The 23,891-nt window shown below is 35.8% G+C and overlaps 1 protein-coding gene across 6 annotated transcripts in view; it reads right to left on the bottom strand.

The window, feature by feature from the left end:
* Window positions 1–21,963, bottom strand: part of LOC106665607 (myosin light chain kinase, smooth muscle-like) — a 94,271-nt gene extending 72,308 nt beyond the window's left edge. For 4 of the 6 annotated variants that reach the window (XM_014392108.2, XM_014392111.2, XM_014392109.2 and 1 more), the window contains exons 1-7: window positions 21,816–21,963; window positions 8,266–8,420; window positions 8,006–8,212; window positions 1,760–2,004; window positions 877–1,037; window positions 539–800; window positions 267–485 (exon numbers count right to left, since the gene is read on the bottom strand). In XM_014392108.2, coding sequence (XP_014247594.1) covers window positions 267–485; window positions 539–800; window positions 877–1,037; window positions 1,760–2,004; window positions 8,006–8,212; window positions 8,266–8,420; window positions 21,816–21,918 — 1,352 coding nt within the window. In that variant the 5' untranslated portion in view covers window positions 21,919–21,963. Of the gene's footprint in view, window positions 1–266; window positions 486–538; window positions 801–876; window positions 1,038–1,759; window positions 2,005–8,005; window positions 8,213–8,265; window positions 8,421–9,258; window positions 9,283–15,838; window positions 15,922–21,815 lie in introns of those variants that run through there. The other 2 variants (XM_014392110.2, XM_024226495.1) reach the window with 2 other exon arrangements.
* Window positions 21,964–23,891: the final 1,928 nt, after the last annotated feature.

The raw sequence follows: 23,891 nt of genomic DNA, 5'->3' as shown, positions 1-23,891 counted from the left end.
TTTCATATTTAAATTTTTTATTGAAAAGGAATAACCATTTAAGTATGTTTCACAAGTGTGTTTCTAACTATTGTATAAACTTTTAATGTAAAACGACAATTGAAAACTTATCACACCACGTCATACATATCATATCAACCTCCTAAAACGCAAATCGAATGCCTCCTTTACAAACAGAGAAAAAATGAATAAAATATGCACCGGATGCTATTTGGTCATAGAGTGGTACAGATCGTTTATACAAAAGCAAGAATAAATATATTTACGGTATGCAAGAGTATTTCTCCTTTGATGGAGAAGCGGGTCGCCTGATTACATGTACTGTACAAGAAGTGGTCGCAGATCCCGCAGGGGTTGTTGCTGTACATGTGTAAACAGCGGTGTCCGATACCATCAAATAAGCAATGCAAAGCTCAACTGTACCATCTGCCGAATAAGTCATCACTCTCTCTTTCCTAGGCCTCAGTTCAACACCGTCTCGGCTCCTTGAAAGTGATATGGATTAATTTATTTTTGCTGGCCATTATTGATATCTCACCATGTAATTGTTGGTCGTAGTGGTGAAATCAAAACCATCGCTGATAGCCTCATCGTGCTGCCTTCCGATACTTCCTTTGTCTCTTCCAGTTTGTGCAGAAACTCCGGCGGTTCGATCGGCCCCTCTATGTTCAAACAGCAAGACGTTGATACATAGCCTTGACTGTTTTCTGCAATGCAGCTGTATTCTCCGCAGTCTTCAGGTTTTACTTTTTCTATCTCAATACTATGATAATGGCCATCACTTAGTATCGTGACATTTCCTAAAAAATATTTACTTTTCTTGTGATTTTAAAGAAATAATTTTAACTTGGTTTTGTTAAAAGATAAAATAAAAACCTGATGTTGAAAGAAGTGTGTCATTGTTATTTTTCCATGTTACGGAAGGCTTAGGGTTGCCGGTGACATAGCAACTCAGCATGACAGTTGAAAACACATCCACTACTCTATCTCTGAGGGGCAGTGTAAACTCAGGAGCTTTTTCTACATCTACTGGTCTCCTTAAGACAAATATAAAAATAAAAATCTATTTCTATGAATTATGTTAAATTTTTTCTATGAAATAAAAAATGTAATCTTCTTCTATACTTTTTTAATGAACAGAATAAGTGACAATTAATTAAGGTTTTTAGTTGAGATGAAAAAAAGTTAATGGCACGAGAGGGATTCGAACCCACGACCTTCGGCTAGATACGCCGCTGCTCNTCGTGGGTTCGAATCCCTCTCGTGCCATTAACTTTTTTTCATCTCAACTAAAAACCTTAATTAATTGTCATGTATTAATTGGTCAAGCGGACCACGAAAATAGTGAATTAATGAACAGAATAAGCTAAAATAATTTGAGAATATGAAATTTTTTCGTGCTAGTTTTTTGATTCCAACCCGTTCCTACAGGACCCAATGCTAATCAAACCACATAAAAAATGAAAATAATGTTATTTACTTAATACAATATTTGCACTTGTAAATAACAAATAAAAGTATTAAAAATATCTTGTTTATTGAAGTGTTCAGACTTGATCAATTAATACAAGATGGTCATGTTTGCGTTCATATTAAGCAAGTACGTACTGTCCAAATTGCATTAAGCCTGATTTCTGCAATTAGCACATTTATAATTCAATCTTAAAATAAAAATTGTTCCCGATCAATAATTTTTCTTCTAGAATCGATGTGTAAAAAGAAGAATTATTTATTATTAGTATTGTTTAGAGGCGCAAACCTATAAATAGAATCGTCAATCCCAGTGAGGTCTGGTTTCGTTTCCACGCTGACAAAACAGTAACAAGTAGCCCTTCCTTCACTGTTGACCGCTTCCAAACAGTACAGTCCATTGTCGTCTTTTGTCGCATCGCATATCGTAAGACGATAAATGTCGTCGTCCCTTTCCACCATGATGCGTCCTACATCTTCGATGTCTTCTTGCCCCCTGGACCATCTAGCATCAGGAATCGGATATCCTGTAATCTTAACAAAATATTAATGTTATTTATCTTTAGAATTTATAAGTAAAATACATTAATTTGTACATAAAAAGACTATAATTATTTCCAGTTTTAATTAATTTATCTTCACTTATTGAAGCAGTATATGGGGTATTTGGGGTAGTCAGTGAAGCAGCCACTCACACAAGAAAGATCCAAGTTACCCACGACTGTTATGTTAAATATATTTAAATCGATTAAATCAGCGTTTCTTCAATTAAACAAAGAAAATATATCACCAGGTAATTTCTCCTTAGCTGGTAAAAAATTAACAGCATTTTCAACATGATATAGTTGCTTTAATTACACCAGGATCCCTTTCTACAATTCATTAGCGGGTTCTCATAGCTTATCGAAATATTGTTCGGAGATTTGCAATTCGATTTTGTCTTGAATATCAATAACATTTTTGTCTTCAGCGAATCTGTGAAAGATAATATAAAACACGTCAAAACCGTCCTCTATCAGCATAAAATTGAAATGTGTGGTGATTAGTGACAGTTAATCATATTTATTTAGAAATAGTGAGGTGCGGTCTGGTGTGATATAGGTTGCAGAAAACATTTTCTTTATGGTGCCACGTTTCGATCTTTATTGAGATCATCTTCAGGGACTGGGATTTACAAACATTGTTTAAATTTAACAAAAACATGTAGGATGTGGAAAAAAGTGAATATATACAATGCAAAAAATATATTTTTTTATATTCAATCAAAGTATTTCTACTCACTCACAGTGTTTGTTTTCTGCGTAAGTGTGCCATTCTTGCGTGTCGTGTTGAGAGTGCCAGTGAGATATTGCTGTTTTATGACTATCTAAGATATACTACCTTGGATTTTGAAGATTTTGAGATAAACACAGCATCAATTATTCAACATACATTTTTCCAAAATTAAAGATCCCACACCAATAACAAATAAATCTGTCGTAATCTACAAGATCAACTGTTTAAACTGTCCGGCAACTTACATCGGTCTTACATCCCAATATCTGGACAAGAGAGTAAAGCAACATCTATGATTGCAAAAAACCTAAGCAAAATCCTACTGCACTCGCGACCCACCATTTTGAACACCAACACTTCAAAAATCCAAAAGTATTACACACAGAACAAAGCAAACATAAACGTAATTTCTTAGAAATGGTTTATATCAACAGAGATAAACACAGCATTAATTACAGAACAAAACAAACCTAAACGTAATTTCTTAGAAATGGTTTATATCAACAGAGATAAACAGCATCAATTACAGAACAGGTACATGTAAACTCAGTCGCAGCTACGCCGATATCATTAATCAAATTCAATACAGATAACATACCTATATCATCACATTGCATTCCATACATGAAATATTTTTCATAGTCTAATTGTCCAACAATTAAGCTTGAATTAAGCTTTTCCTTTTCCTATTTACCCCTTTCTATATAATCCTGAAAGGATAATTTGGCCGAACCATTACCAACACATTTTTCTCCCTTCGTCGGCTCCTTTCACCTCAAAGAAGCCGACGCCTTATACAAAAATGTCTTTTCTTTACCGAAATCCTTCCCCACCCCTTCAAAATAGCAAAATCTCACTGGCACTCTCAACACGACACGCAAGAATGGCACAATTACACAGAAGACAAACACTTTGAGTGAGTAGAAATACTTTGATTGAATATATAAAACATATATTTTGCATTGTATAAATTCACTTTTCCACATACAAAATGTAATTGTTATATGTAAACAATGTTTGTAAATCCCAGGCTCTGAAGACGATCTCAATAAAGAGTGAAACGTTGGCACGATAAAGAAAATGTTTTTCTGAAACCTACATCACACCAGACCGCACCTCACGATTTCTAAATAAATAAAATTGAAAATTGTACATAATTTCTTTTGTACAGTAAATACACTTACAGTGGACCATTCAAGTTGTACATTTTCTTTCTCAGCCCTAGTACGATTTATAGGTGTATCATTAATGAAATAAGTAATTTGTGGATTTCTGCATGAAGTAAAATACTTTATTTGTCTTGTACGACATGGATTATGTAAATTTTAATTTTATGATGTAGCAAAAAAAAAATCGAACTAAACAATTATATTGTATTAATATAATTATATTACAGTATTTTATAATTTTAATAAAATAACAAAACTCTGGTTATTTGCACGGTTAGGCAGATGAAAATGTGCGCGTTTTGTCATTATTGTTATACAAAATTAATACCTATTTTGATTTTTTCTTTATTAAGAACATTATTTTGTAAAAAATAAAAATTTACACATACATATTTAAAAAAAATGGCAAGGAAAAATACAATTTCATTTTCAAAATGCTCAAGTACAACACTTTCAAGACAATGACTTTATTAACCTATAAAAAAATAACAAGTTTAATTTTTTTTAACTTTTTTGTTATGGTTTTTGTTTATCTCACATTCTCGAATGAATTTATTTATCATTACATACCAGTATATCAGTTCAAATTGATAAAACTTGAGCAATAATAAATATATTTTGGTTTGCATTGTCAAATGTTTTTTCAAAGTCCATCTAAATTATTTCGATCTTGGATTGTTCATCAATGGAATTAAGACGGTGGGAAGTAAAAAATTAATAATTTTCTAAATATCCTGTCGTTCTGAGGCTACAAGAACAATTTCACCGTTCTAAGATTATCCAAACAATACCCAATTTAATATTGAAGAAATGAGTCAACTGAGGAGGCAATCCACTAACAAATCCCGTTTTCATAATGAAGTCCGGGCTTTCCTTACACAATACAGGACCAGAAGTATCTCTTCTCGGCCTTCAAGGGCTAACATGTCCCGGTTGACAAGGGGCCGACCAAGATGGCGGGTCACGTATTTGGACCAAACTCCTTTTTGTGATAGCGCATTACAAAATATCGGACACCTATCCGCACTTTTTGTGAATAGGCTCTTGTCTCACCAGGGTGACGACAAATTTGAAAGTTGAAACTTTTCGTTTTTTAATATATTTATTTCTCCGTTCTACTTGCTCAAAACAATTATTTGAATATATCAATTTTTAATTACAATAAAAAAAATTGTAAAAACTATCAAAGTTTATCAATAACAAAAAACTCCTAAAAACCAAAAAATTTGCAAGGAAACAAAGTTAGATTTGATTTCGTGAAACGAATATGAAATTGCGTTTTAGAACCTCAGGAGATCCTAAATATAAATTTTATTTTAAATTTAATTGAACGATTTTTTTACCCACTATGATTTTTCCGATTTTGAGAAGTCGTTATCCGAATATCTGATTGAAACGACTTTAAAAAAGCTTAAAAGGATTTTAACTTCATACATACCGATTGAAAGATCTGAAACATAGCTTTTTAACGACATGTACCAATAAACTATGTAAAATATTTCTAGTAGAAAATACCCTTTGTCTTAAATTAACTTTTTTTTTAAAGTAGAAAAGGCAGATCGATTTTAATGTTTCATACAGTAATCAAATGCATTTGACAATTTCTTTAAAACGAATTATCATCAATGAAAATCGGTCCAATAGCTTTTGTGTAAAATGATGTTAGAAGTTATACGAGAAATGCCAGTCATGCGGACCGTATTAATATGGTTATCGAAATTATTAGTAAAAAAATTAATTATACCGATATCCACGAAAGTCTGTATTAAGGGTTTTATACAGCAATTTTATAATCAAAACAATGATTACAAATCCAAGTTTTGACCATTTCCTGGTCAACTTTGGTTACAGAATGTTTGCTAAAATATAGAAAAAGCAGGTTTTTGTTGATTTATCTTTTTAAATCATACCAACTTACAATTCACTAATTTCGTGGCCCGCTTGACCAATTATTTTTTTGACCAATTTTTATCTCAACTAAAGACCTTAATTAATTGTAATATATTAATTGGTCAAGCGGACTACAAAATTAGTGAATTTAATGATTAAAAATGAAGTATACTTCACTAAAGCTCTCCGTGGCCATTTCATTTGTCGTCGAGAATCCAACCCGATTACACGACATTTGAAAAATGGCAAAAAAAAGGAGGGAAAATTCAAAAGGTGCGGTTAAGGTGGGTAGTTGATGTCCGAGTGGATCGAGGTCACGATAGCTCAAGTGGTTGAGCAGCGGCGTATCAAGTCGAAGATCGTGGGTTCGAATCCCGCTCGTGCCATTAGCTTAGTTTCATCTCAACTAAAAACCTTAATACCAACTTACAATATTCTGCGTCGGACACGTTTCTGTTTTTATATTACAAACAATGAAATTACTATACCAAAAATAATACTTTTTCAATCTCTAAATAACGATTTATGCTCATTTAATTTGTGACAAAAATGAAATTTTGAAAAAACTTCATTATACCGATTAAAGTGATTTATTAAGAATTTTCTCAAGTCTATTTATAATCAACAAGTTGTAATTGCAAAAGTGGGAATATTAAGTAGGAATTACTTATTCTTACTTGTCAACTAAGACTCTAGTTAGGAAGCAAAGTCCAGAAATTATTTTGACGTTAATTCATGCAGTTCAGTAATCGTACATACATCCAATAGTCAAAAATATTCATGCAGAAATCTTCAGAAAATGGTGAAAACGGCTTTTTTGACAGATAATTTCGACCGATAATTTTCTGCCTGAGTGACATTCCTAGTGCATGCTGTAACATCGTTTATTCTCAAAACCTTGTAGACCGATTTTCATGGTTGATAATTCGTTAAATTAAGTACATTTTATAACTGTATTAAAATTAACGATTAATTAAGGTTTTTATTCGAGATAAATAAGTCAATGGCACTAGCGGGATTCGAACCCACGATCTTCGACTTGATACGCCGCTGCTCTACCACTTGAGCTATCGTGACTTCGATCCTCTGGGGCACTAACTTCCCATTTCAATCCCACCTTTTTGAATTTTCCCTCCTTTTTGCCATTTTTCAAATGTCGTGTAATCAATTTGATTCTCGGCGATAAATGAAATGGCCACGGAGAGCTTTAGTGAAGGATACTTCATTTTAAACTTATTAAATTCACTAGTGAAAGTAAAAGTAAAAAAGTAAAATCAAATTGATTACAGGACATTTGAAAAATGGCAAAAAGGAGGGAAAATTCAAAAGGTGGGGTTGAGATGGGAAGTTAGTGTCCGAGAGGATCACGAAAGCTCAAGTGGTAAGTAGCGGCGTATCAAGCCGAAGACCGTGGGTTCGAATCCCGCTATTGACTTTTTATCTCGACTAAAAACTTTAATTAATTGTATGATATTAATTGGTCAAGCGGACCACGAAACTAGGGAATTAAAATTAACATTAAAATCGGGCTATTATTTGTATTTGAAAAACAAGGTAAATTTATGACAAAAAATTTTGCTATTTACTGTATTAATATGTATTATATTTTAATGGTACTCAATAAAAAGCTACTCTTTTTTTAACAGTTTTTGAATTATAACTATGTCAATAACATCGTCCGACTTTTCAAAAATCGCAAACATTTTGTAGTTCAAAAAATCGGTAAATTAAGTTAAAACTAAAATTTATATTTAGGGATCTCTAAAGGTTTAAAATGCAATTTCCCAATGGTTTGACGAAAAAAAACTTTATGACATAATTTCCTTGAGAAATATTTGATTTTTAGAAATTTTTTGGTTATTGATAAACTTTGATAAATTTTAGCATATTTTTATTGCAATCTACATAAAAATGCTGTAAAAGAATATATTTGCATAGTTGATTTGAGTAAGTAGAATGGCAAAATATAAATATTAACAAACGGAAAATGTCAATTTTTACTTTTCTGTGTGAAATCACAGATACGTGTTAGATATTTTGGAATATAGAATCACCGTCAAAGTTTGGTCCAAATCCGTGATCCACCTACCTGATCGTCCCCTTGTAAGATCAAACTGCAATAAAGGACCTGGTGTATTTGACAAAAGCTCTTCTACCATACTTCGAAATTATATAGTGATGAAAATTCACATATGTTTTACCTGGCATGCAAGGACGAGATGGTTACCGTACGGCCTGCATTCAAGATTCGTCACACAAATCGGTGGGCTAGGATCTGGCCGGATGTAGTACATAGGACTTTGTCTCGGCGGGCCGTAGCCGTGGATATTGCTCGCGCTCACCCTCAACCAGAGTCCACCGTCCTCGAGGCCACATACGTCCATATGGCAATTCGGAGACAAACCGAGCTGAAAAACCCAACGCTTTATTCGGGGTTATTATTAAATTGAAATTCCCCTACCTTTATCCATTTTGAAGGCTTGTCTTCATACGCGACTTCAAGGCGGTACGCAACGATGGCGGACGTTCCGACTGCAGATGGGGCTCCCCACGAGACCGTTGCCCTCCCTCGTCCAGTCATCTCCAACTCCGGTCTCCCACATTCTCCCGGACATTCTAGAAAAAATGTTTCGAAAAACGCTTTATTAGTTAGACATAATATTAGCGCTGGTGTATTCACTATTATGTTTTTTGCATTAAAACATCAACCACTGTTCTTAACTAATCAATAGGTCGCTCCGTATTTTCTGAATAAATGTCAAAATAGAAAAAGACAAATTAAAAAATCAAATCCACAAATATCTTTCTACTAATTTTTTTAGAATTTGCACACTGGTTGCCAATCCAAAACGCATTTTGCGATAAGAAAACACCACCATGGCACTTTGGAATTATGTGATAATTAGGGTATTAAAGGTCATAAATCATACCAGTGGGGTTTGCTATGTAAAATAACTATTTTTGTGATTAAATCTCTATTATCGGCTACCAATCTATAGACGTTTTTGTGTTCATTGGTCGGAGGCGTCGCTGGCCGCAACTGTTTATACGCTGACATTTATCAATGGAAGACTCTCGACGCGGCAAATGTTGCAAATTAATTGACTAAGGAAAAGAAATATAAGATATGATTGGGTAAATATTTCTTTAAATTCTTTTCTGTTTAAAGAATCATTTAGGGGGAAATTAGTTTAACATATGAAAATACTAAACTAAAGTAAAGAAATAAATATTACCAATAGACCCCTCAGAAAGTGTCTTGTTTAAGGTAACAAGCAGTGTAAAATTGAAAATTTTAAAATAAGCAAACACGCCGTAGGACGCCAAGCGTTTGCAGCTGCCAATTTTGCAGTTAATAGAACTGCTTTCCTGCCTGTTTATAACAAATGCATTACGTAAAAATTAAACTACCAATTACGCCATAAATTCATAATAAAAAAAAAATCTGTCTGACCTGTTTACAAGAATGATTAAGAAAGATTGGCCACATTTTTTGGTAAAAATCCAAGCGTCGGCACTATTGACACTCAACGGCCTGAAACGCGAATATTGTGCCAGTGATTCATACACGTCTGACCTAGACACAGAAATACCTGATGATGAAACACCTGGGGGGGGGGGAACCTAATACTTAGAGCGTTCAAACTATTTCTCCCAAGTTACACTCTAACGTTATAATGTTTTCAGGCATTTCGGAGTCTGCAATTATTATATTCGAATTGTATAAATAAAATTAACATTTTGAACGCCTCATTTATAAATTTATTGCTTATTGATAATAAAATCAACTAATTACTTATTGGTATTCTAAACGTTGTTTAATTGCAAAAAAACTTTACATGTCCTTTTGTGTCTATCCCCCTTAAGGCAAATGCCCAAAAGATCACTTCCTTACCATGGTTAGGCTCCAACGGGGTATCATCGACAGCTAGGTCATCGGCTCCAAACGCATGCAAACTATATTCTCGCCTAATACTATTTAAATTGAATAAAGCAGTCGCACGAATAAATACACTCATGCATGCACTCATTCTGATTAGTCAGTGGAGTACTTGATATACCTCGACTTATATACAGTATTAATAATCAATCTAACAAAAATTAGGGTTGTTTAGGTACTTTTATCAATAGTCCGCTATCAACCCTAAACACACACACTGCTGGAGGGGCGACGGTGTTGTTAAACAGGGTGTCCTTTTTAGAAGCCACCATAAAGCAGTCGTGCATATCATCTCGCTGTTGATCGGAACAATATAAAAACAAGGGACGCCTGTATTTCACCGTCACCCTTCACCACTCACACTAATAAATACAACTACAAATGCAATATGCGGGGCTCTGTTGGGGCTAACGTTATATTACCTAGCTACTCATGGAAAAAAAAATAAAAAAAATATACAAAAACCGAAAAAAGAAAAAGCTTACCGCCGTAGTGGTATATATAAAAAACAACAACAAACGTAATGATTTCTGTTTAATCTGGATGTGTCACAAAGGTCTTCTTCTTTCACAGTCTTGAACAGAAGATAGCCGCCGATTCCTTCCGTTGTCGGGAGGGGGTCCTGAGCCAATGATGCACCGAGGTTCTGTAAGTACGCGAAAAGCCACACCTATGAGCTACACCTATGAACCGTCTGGGTAGAAACCCGCGTGGACCTTTTCAAGAACTCCAGAAGATGGACATACATCCTCACCACGATGAGAAGAATTCGCTTCCGTCGAAAAGATAAGAGTGCGGAAGTCAAAGTAGAAAGGCTCAACTCATCCTCCCAACCAAGAACGTGAAAGCAGGCTCAGCAAGAGGGGCTGAGAATTACACGAGCCCACTCAAAAGGTCAATGAGGTCCACACCGGGTAGGGCGAATGGAGGAAGATATCCCAAATAGGGGTGATCGATCCAATTCATCCCAATGACAGAAGGATACCTCAGGTCAACCTCAAGCATGCAAACGCGCATCGGCAACACTATACAGAAAGTTTGACAGGGAGGACCTGAGTGACGCCATGGACCAAGCACCTTGGGTACTTAAGGGGATTGTGAAAGGAATAAAATTCCAATATACCAAAGGACATCAACAAGCCCCAGGCTTGTATTGTGTTTAATACAACAATTAGCTTCAAACTAAATTATGTTCTAGCTATTCTAATTACAGCAATCCTAAGAGCAAAGAATACGGGCGGAAAATGACGACGGCTAGCTGCTCGGTTGCTCGGCCTACTTCCCAAGTAAGGAATTGAGCCAACTCAAGTTGCTGGACGACATAGTGAGGTACGCCAAAAAGAAAACATGAAACTAATTTTGAAATGTGATGCAAATGCTCACCATATTGTATAGGGAAATACGGAGATCAATGAGGGTTAGTCCTTATCAGATTACCTTTAGTTTTAGACCTGACATTACTTCTCAAGGAACTACTTCTCTCTGAAAACTGGAATATATCCAGGAAACATCAAACTCTGATCATAGGTTGATCAGGTTTAATTGAACATTCCTTCTCTCATAGAAACAACGTACAGGAGCCCTAGACACTCCAATTGGATAGAGAAGAACCCTCCAACAATCCTTACAAAGTGTGAACAAGGAATTGAGCCTAGAAATTCCTATGCAGGAAATAACCAACGCCACATTAGGCTCCTAGACCGAAAACTGCACAGAAGAAAGAATTGTGCAAACCAAAATTAGGACGACCCATCGACTACAAACGTTTTAGAAAGACTGTTGGAGAACCACATTCGAGAGACATCGCTGAAGAAAAAACCTCTCAATGAGCGACAATTCGCATACCAACGAGATATCTATAGAGCTAGCCCTGGATGACCTTGGTAAACGCAGAACCACGACCATAACAGACAAGGTGATAGGAATTACATTTTTCATGGATATAGAGGGAGGTTTTAACAACGAAACCCCAGTCTCTATATAAAGCAAAGTCTAATTCCTGCTACACTGACGGCTCCAAAACTTACAAGGGTCGGGGGCTGGAGTCTTCGGGTGAACCCAAAGATTGAACTGACTCTAAACTTGGGTTAATTGCTACAGTTTTTCAGTCTGAAATCATTGTGATTGAACACTGCGCCTGGGAAAAACGGCTATGAATACCTTCCCGGAAGATAGCCATCTTCTTTGACAGACAGACAGCACTAAAGCCCAAGCAAAGAGTTTGGAACTGCATGTAGGCCCTGGCAGAAAGTCATCGGCACCACTGGTCTGACCCTGTCATGAGTCCCGGGTCGTTTAGCGCATAGAGGCAATGAAAAGTTTTCATGTTGGCCAAAGAGGGAGCCAACATGGACTCTCTAGGTCCCAAACACTACTGTGTACCTAAACGTAGCATCTTGCCACAAAAGGCCATAAAAGTTTATACATCCTGAAAGGGATGTATTAGTGTATGTATGAGTCCAAAGTTTGATGGAATAACCTTAGGCATGAACGCAAAGAGATATTGCCATCCGTAAAACTTACAATGGAATTACTGGGAGGCAACCGCCATCGAACTACACCGGCACCGGATTAGAGTACAGCCAGAAGGAAAACTGTTCGGATACTGCCAACAGGAGAAGGACCAGAAAAGCCGCAAGCAATATCTAGCACTAAGGAGCCTCTTTTTTTCTCACCGTAACTGTGAGTAGGAACTATCTTTTTAAAAAAGGACTGAACACCGCACTCACTCCATCTTTCATCATTTCTACTAAGGAACTCTGTCAAGCCTATGGAGGTTGATTAACAACCTGAAGTTATAAAAAGTTATAAAACAGAGGAGCACGATAGATCTACTCAGGTCGAGGTGTAGGTCTTGTGGCCACCCTTCACGTTCATATTAAAAAACACTCAGTCCTTTCATCAAACTTTCGAGGAATATATCCCCTTTATCAGGACTCTAAAACTATTTATAATTCTCTAAATTCACTAATTTCGTGGTCCGCTTGACCAATTAATATATATATATCAATTGATTAAGGTTTTTAGTTGAGATAAAAAAGTCTATGTCACGAGCGGGATTCAACCCACGACCTTCGGCTAGATACACCGCTGCTCTACCACTTGAGCTATCGTGACGTCAATCCACTCGGACACCAACTTCCCATCTCAACCCCACCTTTTGAATTTTCCCTCCTTGAAAAGGTGGGGTTGAGATGGGAAGTTGGTGTCCGAGTGGATCGAGGTCACGATAGCTCAAGTGGTAGAGCAGCGGCGTATCTAGCCGAAGATCGTGGGTTCGAATCCCGCTCGTGACATTGACTTTTTTATCTCAACTAAAAACCTTAATTAATTGATAACTATTTATAATGAATTACTGGGCTAATAATATTCATATATTTAATCCACATAATTAATAAAAAATTATTATATACATACTTTTTAGTAATATACCTATAATAGATATCATGTATAATTAAGATAATGCATGAATACAACTTCATATTTATTACAATCCGCAGCTTTTCCATTAATTCAGTCCAAACGGTGTCTGTGTTGTGGCCACTGAAATCCAGTCACACATCCGTCCGGATTTTTGGATTCTGTTTTAATTGCTGCTTGGTTATTCAATAACATGAGGCATCACAAGATAGGCAATACAATTTATTAATGATATTTCTTTTATATACTTCGGGTAATTTTATCTAGACTGTTTACGCAACATTTATACTTACTGTAAGTTCTTGTAATCGACTTCTGAATAGTACAGCTAATTTGTAAGAGATATTATCTACATATATGTGTCCGTTAATACAGTACATACGGTATGTAGTACATAAATCATTATTATCATTATTTATTTAGAAATCGTGAGATGCGGTCTGGTGTGATGTAGGTCTCAGAAAAACATTTTCTTTATCGTGCCAACGTTTCGATCTTTATTGAGATCATCTTCAGGGCCTGGGATTTACAAACATTGTTTATATATTACAATTACATTTTGGATGTGGAAAAGTGAATTTATACAATGCAAAATATATTTTTTTTATATATTCAATCAAAGTATTTTTACCCACTCAAAGTGTTTGTCTTCTGTGTAATTGTGTCATTCTTGCGTGTCGTGTTGATTTTGAAGGGGGTGGGGAAGGATGTCGGTATAGGAAAGACATTTTTGTTGAGCTGCTTCTTTGAGGTGAAAAGAGCGACGAAGAGAAAAAATGTGTTGGTAATGGTTCGGCCAGATTATCCTTTCAGGATTATATAGTAAGGGATAAAATAGGAAAAGGAAAGCTAAATTGTTGGGAAATTAGACTATGTTAAAAATATTCCCTCGAACTTCAAAAATCCAAAAGTATTACACACAGAACAAAACAAACATAAACTTACTTTCTTAGAAATGGTGTATATCAACAGAGATAGACAAAGCATCAATTACAGAACAAATACATGTAAACTCAGTCGCAGCTACGCCAATATCATTAATCAAATTCAATACAGATAACATACCTATATCATCACATTGCATTCCATACATCAAATATTTTTCATAGTCTAATTGTCCAACAATTTAGCTTTCCTTTTCCTTACAATTACAATTACACAACAATTACATACAATGCAAAAAATATATTTTTTTATATTCAATCAAAGTATTTCTACTCACTCAAAGTGTTTGTTTTCTGCGCAAGTGTGCCATTCTTGCGTGTGGTGTTGAGAGTTCCAGTGAGATATTGCTGTTTTATGTCTATATATGTTGGATTTTGAAGGTTTTGACATAAACACAACATCAATTATTCAACATACTTTTTTCCAAAATTAAAGATCCCACACCAATAACAAATAAATCTGACGTAATTTATGAGATCAACTGTTTAAACTGTCCGGCAACTTACATCGGTCTTACATCCCAATATCTGGACAAGAGAGTAAAGCAACATATCTATTATTGCAAAAAACCCAAGCAAAATCCTACAGCACTCGCGACCCACCATTTTGAACACCAACACAATTTCGACTTCAAAAATCCAAAAATATTACACAGAACAAAACAAACAAAAACGTAATTTCTTAGAAATGGTTTATATCAACAGAGATAAACACAGCATTAATTACAGAACAAAACAAACCTAAACGTAATTTCTTAGAAATGGTTTATATCAACAGAGATAAACACAGCAACAATTACAGAACAGATACATGTAAACTCAGTCGCAGCTACGCCAATATCATTAATCAAATTCAATACAGATAACATACCTATATCATCACATTACATTCCACACATCAAATATTTTTCACATAGTCTAATTTCCCAACAATTTAGCTTTCCTTTTCCTATTTATCCCTTTCTATATAATCCTGAAAGGATAATCTGGCCGAACCATTACCAACACATTTTTTCCCTTCGTCGGCTCTTTTCACCTCAAAGAAGCCGACGCCTTATACAAAAATGTCTTTTCTATACCGACATCCTTCCCCACCCCTTCAAAATCCAACGTATATAAACACAAAATAGCAAAATCTCACTGGCACTCTCGACACGACACGCAAGAATGGCACAATTACACAGAAGACAAACACTTTGAGTGAGTAGAAATACTTTGATTGAATATATAAAAAATATATTTTGCATTGTATAAATTCACTTTTCCACATCCAAAATGTAATTGTTATATGTAAACAATGTTTGTAAATCCCAGGCCCTGAAGATGATCTCAATAAAGATCGAAACGTTGGCACGATAAAGAAAATGTTTTTCTGAGACCTACATCACACCAGACCGCATCACACGATTACTAAATAAATATCAATTAACGGTCACTAATCACCACACGTTATTATCATTACTGAAGTCTAACGTATTAATGTTTTGTTAATTATTCTATGTACCTTAGGGAAGCTATTTTTTAACAGTGTATGTTTGACTTTATGTTTTATTTGTCCAGTATGCATATCAGTAAACTAAATTTGCATGTACATATGTGTAACAAGTTTCGCGCTACGTTTAAGTTCATTATTATTGAATGGTGATACTTCAATTATCCTGCTATTCTTAATACATATTAAGCCTTTATTAACATTAAGTAACATTAATACAAAAAGTCTATCGACTGACCTGCCATTGCTGTAGCCCACCTCTGAACCGTTTGTACACTTGATACAATCTAGAATTGTGTTAGAAATAAAAACACACAACGACGGCCAAAAACTAAAATAACCCGCCGGAAATTAGGGTAGATTAGCAGTGAGAGATTTTACACACTTACAATTAGATGGCAGTTTCTCGGCGGTTTTAGCAGAACTTTTAAACAAAACTATTGATGTCCACGAATCCGGAAGTGTCTATGTTTTTCATTTCAATGATGATTCGAAACGGAATGGGCTGAATTACGGTTTTACGGTTAGTTATTCTATAAAATAGTATAAATTACTATAAACATACTATAATCTAACAATCAATATTCCACATACACAGATACATGGACAACTTACGACAACTCATTATAGATCACGATTAAGGAAGTACTAAAATACAAAAATACGCCTCACCCTCTACGATGAACATACGGATCATGGGCAAAATCTGACGAGGATAAAGTCCAACTCCAAGCACAGTATTTATTAAACATATTCACTTCATACTCAGACATACCCGACTCAGTTTACTCCACCAACATTCTCAACGCACTTCACGAACCCCTACAACTTTCCTTTCCTTCCAAACCATTTAGTCCCAGAGAAGTCAACTCTACCTCACTAAAAAAGCAATCATTTTCATAATTTATCTATTAAACGCTGACCTTCACACGACGATTTTATAATCAAAACAATGATTACAAATCCAAGTTTTGACCATTTCCTGGTCAACTTTGGTTACAGAATGTTTGCTAAAATATAGAAAAAGCAGGTTTTTGTTGATTTATCTTTTTAAATTACACCAACTTACAATTCACTAATTTCGTGGCCCGCTTGACCAATTATTTTTTTGACCAATTTTTATCTCAATTAAAGACCTTAATTAATTGTAATATATTAATTGGCCAAGCGGACAACGAAATTAGTGAATTTAATGATTAAAAATGAAGTATACTTCACTAAAGCTCTCCGTGGCCATTTCATTTGTCGTCGAGAATCCAACCCGATTACTCGACATTTGAAAAATGGCAAAAAAAGGAGGGAAAATTCAAAAGGTGCGGTTAAGGTGGGTAGTTGATGTCCGAGTGGATCGAGGTCACGATAGCTCAAGTGGTAGAGCAGCGGCGTATCAAGCCGAAGATCGTGGGTTCGAATCCCGCTCGTGCCATTAGCTTAGTTTCATCTCAACTAAAAATCTCCAATAAAGGTTGTTCCTAAACCTATCAAACCCACACACCTTCCTAGTTTTTACAGACCAATCAATCTTTTACTAATAATCTGGAACATTTTCGAAAAACTACCGTTGCTCCGCCTTTGTAACGAAATTCCATCCCATATTACTCCTTATCACCTTTTGGTTAGATAGCTTTTGGAGTTGCCACTACATTTTCTTCAAGCTCATCCGGTTTTAAACATCATTGCCACTGCCTTGGTGTCTTCTTGGTCTATATCTCAGGCATCTGATAAGGTATGGTACCCAGACTTCTGTGGAAGCTACTACCATCTACTCTATTCCTGATATTAAAATCGTATCTTACAGATCGTTACTTCCAAACTAATCAAAACGCTTCTTTCTTCTCCATTTACTCGATTATCGCTTGAGTTCCACAGGATAGCGTATTTTCTCTCCTCTACACAATTTATACGAACGAATCTCTAGAAAATGTTTTTCTGAAACCTACATCACACAGACATCATCTCACGATTTCTGAATAATTATCGATTAACGGTCACTAATCACCACACAATTTATACGGCTGATCTTCCCACTCACCCTAACACTTTCATTTTTCTTTTGCCGATGACACATCAAAACTTCCTTCCGTTAAAAACCCCGTTGCAGGTTCACGTAATTTACAAAATCACTTATACACACTCGGAAGGCAATTAATCGTTCTCCCCCCACTCTCGCTCCCTCTCCTTCTTTCAGCTTTTTTTAGTAAAACGTTGGCATAATTAAGCAGAATCTCTAGAATGGAAATGGCGTTTAAGAAGGAAGTGAGGTGGGTCATGATGTTGTCAGTGGAAGTTGGGGCGGAGTGGGGGTAGGAATGGTTGGTCTGACAGATCTACCTGCCACTTTGGCGTAGCTGAGCTGCTGATTGATTGCCCAGTGTGATTCGCTGATAACTGGTGGTCTTCCTGTCGAGGGTGTAGATGAGGTCTGGAGGTATTGTTACGGTCGAAACTTCGGCCGACAACAGTAGGTCCCGTCGCTCAGTGGAGAATGGGGTGGGTGAAGGAGAGAGGTAGGGAATTGTTGAGCGCCACGGTATTTTTGGGAAGGGTAAATACCGAAACCCCAAGAGAAGAAAAGAAATAGAGGTAAAGGAAGGAAGAAGAGAAAAAAATGAAATCAAAAAGGGAAAAAAACAACTAACGGAGTTTGGAATTGAACCCGCAACTTTCGAGACCCAAGTCGGCGATCGTAACCACCAGACCAAAGGCGCCGACTGAGCCTCGCGCATCCAGCCGGCTCACTGCCGTGCGTCTGGGATCGCCACAAAACCCGGGGCCCAAATCCATCCTCCGGACAGGTAGAGATAGAGATAGAGGAAGATAATTAACAATAATTTTAAACGCCGGTGCCTTACCTGTGCTTCCCACAACGGGTACAGTGAACAGCAAAAAAAAACTAGACCATTTGGCCTCCGCCAAATAAAAGGTTCACAACAAACATCAAAAGACCGCTTGACTTTATACCATATTACACTAAACTCTCTTACATCGGAAATAATCTTATAAATAAATGACAATTAAACTACTTAGCAACTAAATCTTAACTCTTTAACCTAAAATGACTCATTACTTAATAAAACAAAGAAAACCTTAACCTAGCGTAACAATTTTCTTATAACTAAACTTAATCTAAAAAAAGTTATTAATCAAATAAAATTTAAAAAAAAAAAGTCAATCGGCCGTTTCGGCGAACTCACGTCGGGGCCCTGGCGCAGCGTGGTCCTCATCCAGGAGCAGCCTCAGTCGGGGGAAATGATTCGTCCTCGTAGCACCACGAATCCTCTTCCGAGTTCTCTTCCCCATCACTTTGACCAGGGGAAGATGCCAGGTTAATGAGGACGACCATCCGCAGCAGCGGGAATTTCCCCTTTTCTTTGGCCGCTCGTCCCTCCGTCTCTCCGGGCCGAGGGCCCTTAACCTTCTCGCTCTCGGTCTCGTTCCAGGCCTCGACGCCCACGCTCGTGCTGCCGCCTGACGCTCTTATCTTCCACGCCAAAATTCAAGTTTACACAAATTAAAACTAACATTTTTTTTCCTCCGCGCGCAGGCACAGGCAAGACACAAGAAAATCCATTATTATTTTTTTCGTAAAAAAAACGTAATAGTATCCGCTGTTGGTACATGGTTTGGCACGGTTGTCATTTTCCTGGATGCTGCCGGCGGTGTCCTGGTTGTTGGAACAGGGACGGCTGAGTATCTTTGTTGTTTTGCCTATGCATTTGTATTTACTGCAATTCTTTATGGGTAGCGATCCTCGGTAGTTGGCGGGGTGTGCACCGCCACATAATGCGCAAGTGGCGGGTAAGGTTGGTGGTTTGACGCAGTCGTAAGAAAGGTGAGGTCCTGCACACTTGAGGCATTTAGGATGGTGGTAACAGTATACCCTGGTACTTTTGGCATACTTTTGGCATTTAGTGCATTGCGGGATGTTGTTTCTTCGTTGTTCTACACAACATGAGCATACACAATGATGATCCCATCTGCATATTATGCAATAAGGAAGAGGAAAATTCTCTCATGCCCTTCCCATCCTCTAGTGTCCCTTTTTCCAAGTGAAAACTCATGTCCTTGCTAGGCTCAGAATTGGTCATTGTAGGCTTACTCATTCTTATCTCATGGCAAAAAAAGAGACTCCGCTTTGTGATGTTTGCACAGAAAGAATGACAGTTAAACACATTTTGACAAATTGCAAAAAATATATAGCAGAAAGACATCGGTTGGAAATTCCGACCAATCTCAAAGACTCGCTTAGTGATGACTTTGACCAAATAAACAAACTAGTAACTTTCCTTAAAATAACTAAACTAATTTCGGAAATATGAAGATAAAATAATATAATAATTTAATAAAAACTCATTCAAGTTCAGTATGCAATAATCTGTAATCCACCCAATGTTGGGTGGTGTCTCGGGTTGCGGTTTGGGTGCCCACCTGGTGGTGGTTGTGAAGGGGTGACCGGGGCGTGTGATGCTGCCGGGGCCCTGGTTCCCGCTATTGGGGGATTCCTGAGCTATGGCCCTCTCACCACCCAGCTTGAAATTTTTTAAGGCGGAAAATGACCCAAAGCGGTTGATTGCCTTTTATAATATATAATTTAAAAAAATAATTCCCTAGTCCTCAATCCGTCCGAATCCCCCGCCATAATTATCGAGTCCAGGCAACTCCTCAATTCCCTCCCCAGCATCCCACCTCTCATGCTAAATAACCATCCCATCCCCTTCTGCTCTTCGGTTAAAAACCTAGGAGTAGTCTTTGACCAAAACCTTTCCTGGCATTCTCACATTTCCCAAATTTCCCGCCATTCCATTGCCTCCCTCAGCCTGTTTCGTCGGTCCTCGTCGGTGTCGGGGTTGTTTTTCCAACTTTCCTGGCTATTTCCCTCCTTCCATGGACTGGTATACATTGTACCAAGATTTCTATCTTTTTTTTTACTTTTAACTTCATAGAAGGAACTTCCTTTATTTATTTCATGTAAATTATTCTTAGGGGACACCAGTCCCAGAATAAAGTTATTTTTCTTCTCCAAAAGTGACTTAGGTCTCTTTATTACCTATCGAGAATGTCTACATTCAGCCAAAATAATGAAGTTTAAGGGAACGAACGTTGAAATAAGTGACAAAAAATCAACGTTGACAAAAGTGTGTGCAATTGCTTAATGGTGGTTTTGGCGGACCTGGCTGAAATATATCTCACTTTGCAGACAAACACTATTTTTAAGCCGAGGCGGGGATTGAAATAGAAGATAAGTGAGTCACAGGTGTTATTTTTGTTTACATACCACTAACAATTTGACACATAATAAATTTATACAAATACTTTTAACACCACTTATTATCACGGTTAGCATCAGTTCAACCCCTCAAATTTGTTTTTGGCCATTTGTGTAAACGCATATAAGAACAAAGAACAATGGACTTTTCATTAGGAATAACGAATTATTTTAAGAACGGTTTTAAGGTGTTTTTCAACATACAACCATTTCGACATATCATTTTATTACAGCGATATCGATTTCGGGGGCGCCCGCCTTCAGTCTACGTAATAAAAATTTCAAAGTAAATTGTAATATGTAACTTTGTTAAAATTAAATTATATTTAATTATGTCATTTTAATAAAGGACGATACGAATTTGTAAAGATCTCTAAAAATGTAGGTAACGAATGCTAAAACTATAACAACGATAAAATTTACTTTTCTAATCTGCTCCAAGAGCTTTAGTACAAAAATATTGTTAAAAGATTTACATCATTTAAAGATAAATATATTTACTATTTATTATCATAGGCTCGAACAAAAAATAGTAATTATCAGAAGTTATAGATCCGTAGATTCCCCAAATATTTGTTTAATTAAAAAGTTTAATTTAAAAATGTAACTTTGTACATGTGAGTGAATTAAAATAAGTAATGCGCATCATTTACTATATTACATTCAAGATGTAAATATGAGTGTTATTTAAAGAGATATTTTGGAGATTAAGTTTCATGAAATTTGTGATCTACCATTTAAATAAATTATGAGCAATAACAATTTTTTCTTAATGTTATTTTGGTTCGACGTAATTTATTGCGTTAAAAAACAGTGTTAATATGGTCACTAGATTGTTGTCACATTTTGTAAATTTTAGAAGTAGAAGAAAATCGACGTTGAAGGTCAAAGAGAAATGGGTGTTCAATATTTTTAGAAAGTTTGTTAATTGTATATAATGATAACAAACCTTGATAGCCGATCAGGTAATCTAAAAACGTTTTGATGTTCTGATGGTTCGATTCCCATGATCTCCTAAGATCGGCTATAGCTAAATCCTCCCCTGTCACCATACTTTCAACCGTTCAGTATCAGTTTCCACGGACAAATTGCGACCTCGCGACTTGGCGTAACCGATTTACCCCCACTCGTACACTTCGCCATCACTCTCTCTCTCTCTCTATCTCTTTCTCTTTCTCTTTCTCTCTCTCACTCTCTCTCTCTCTTTCTCTCTCACTTTCTCTCATAAAATTATATGCAGGGTGGTGCATTTTCGACTCACTATAGGAAAAACAAATGCACCTCTTGCTCAAATGGCGACTTTTGCAATTTTTGAATTTTTCTAGTTCAATCAAATTGCTCATAAAAATACTGAAAAAGTAAATAGATTAATAAATTATCAGATAAGTATTATAAATCATCCGAAAGGTATTAAAATGTATTAGGTGCTGCCCTAAATAAAAAGGAAAAAGATTGTACAGATCAGAAAAAAAAGCTTAATGATACAATTCGTAAAAAGTTGAAGGCAAATGCTGTGTCCGACGGCGTCTCCCTCAGCCAGCCGCAACACAGTAGCCCAATCGGGTGATTCCAGGTGAATATTTTTAGTTGTACGGACGTTTAAAAAAAATTGATTATAACAAGGTTTTATTAGACAATATGCAGGGTGTTCCAGTTCCTTCTGACGAAACCCAGGGAATCGATTCTACTCTTCGTTTGGAGTAAAAAATGCTCAGGAGAAAATTTTCGGAAAGTTCTCTATTTTGAAGATTTCGTCAATTTATGTTTTTTTCAACTTTTCACTACCTTACCACATAAAAACGCTTACAACTTCCAAAATGTTGAGACTACAACAAATCCAATTACACCATTTGAAAGAACGCTAATTTGCTGTAAGATAATTCTTTTCAATAATCTGAATGACATAAAATGTTAGCCAATATCAGTTGGAACATGTCAAAATTACAAAATTTAAAATTTTGGTCATGATTGCATGTTCTACTGAGGTTACAAAAAAATACCTACAACTTGTCAAATTTTACAAAAACTTCTTCATCTAATATGCTTTACGTTGATATAGCCAGGTTTTTAAATAACGTTCTAGTAGAGTTGAAAAATAACAATTGAATGTTCGAAAACGTGAGGTAAGGTAAATTAGAAGAGGGGGTAGAAATAAATCAATTAGAACTCGCTTTGTAAAATAAAAATAACACATCTGTAATCTCACGATTTCTGAATAATCATCGACTAACGGTCACTAATCACCACACATTTCTAAACGTTTTTATCTTGTTTCTACTTTCGAAAAGTATTTAATACATTTTCATTTCTCTGCAGTGCATTTCGTAGGCTTATTTATTTATTTAAAAGCCCAAAAAGGTCTGTAAAGTGTAAATGGGCAATCAACTTCCTTTCTGAGGAATAGGCAGTGAAGTTTATTTAGTGAAGTGAAATGAGAGAGTAATTAGTAAATAATTTATTAATTAGTAAATAAAATTAGTTACTCTCAATGTTAACATGTAAATAGCTGAAAATATAACTTTATTCATCAAATTATATATTGTAATAAAAAATTGCAGATTGCAATAAAATATTGAAGAAAAACATACTGCTTATTTTAATGTAAACCAAATGAAAGAGATCAGAAATTCAAGAGTTTTAATAAAAATATATTTAGTTATGATGATACGAAAGAAAATTTACCAAAACTCCTGAAAATCAATTAGTGATAGATTAAAATTTAAATAGCAATTGTTTAACCTAGTTTTTCTCTTAATGTGTTATTATAGTTTCAAATAAACGACAGTTTTGCCTTTGAGTATATCGCACCGCATAAGAAAAGAGACACATATAGAAAAATGATAAAAAACGGATTATTTAGTGTTTTTTTAAGTATTCGAGTGTGTGATGCAACAGAAAATATGACTGCTCAATGAAAACTTAATAAATAAAAAAACTGCCAGGTAGCACTCTGGGTCACTTTTGAATGCGAACGTACTGTCACCATTCACGAAAAGTGGCATATCTTAGTCCAGAGTCGAGCTTT

Source organism: Cimex lectularius, unplaced genomic scaffold (genome assembly GCF_000648675.2).
Source record: "Cimex lectularius strain Harlan isolate CLEC.00 unplaced genomic scaffold, Clec_2.1 scaffold129, whole genome shotgun sequence".
Lineage (NCBI taxonomy): Eukaryota > Metazoa > Arthropoda > Insecta > Hemiptera > Cimicidae > Cimex > Cimex lectularius.
Note: the sequence above shows the minus strand (reverse complement) of the source record. Positions and strands in the feature narration are given on the sequence as shown.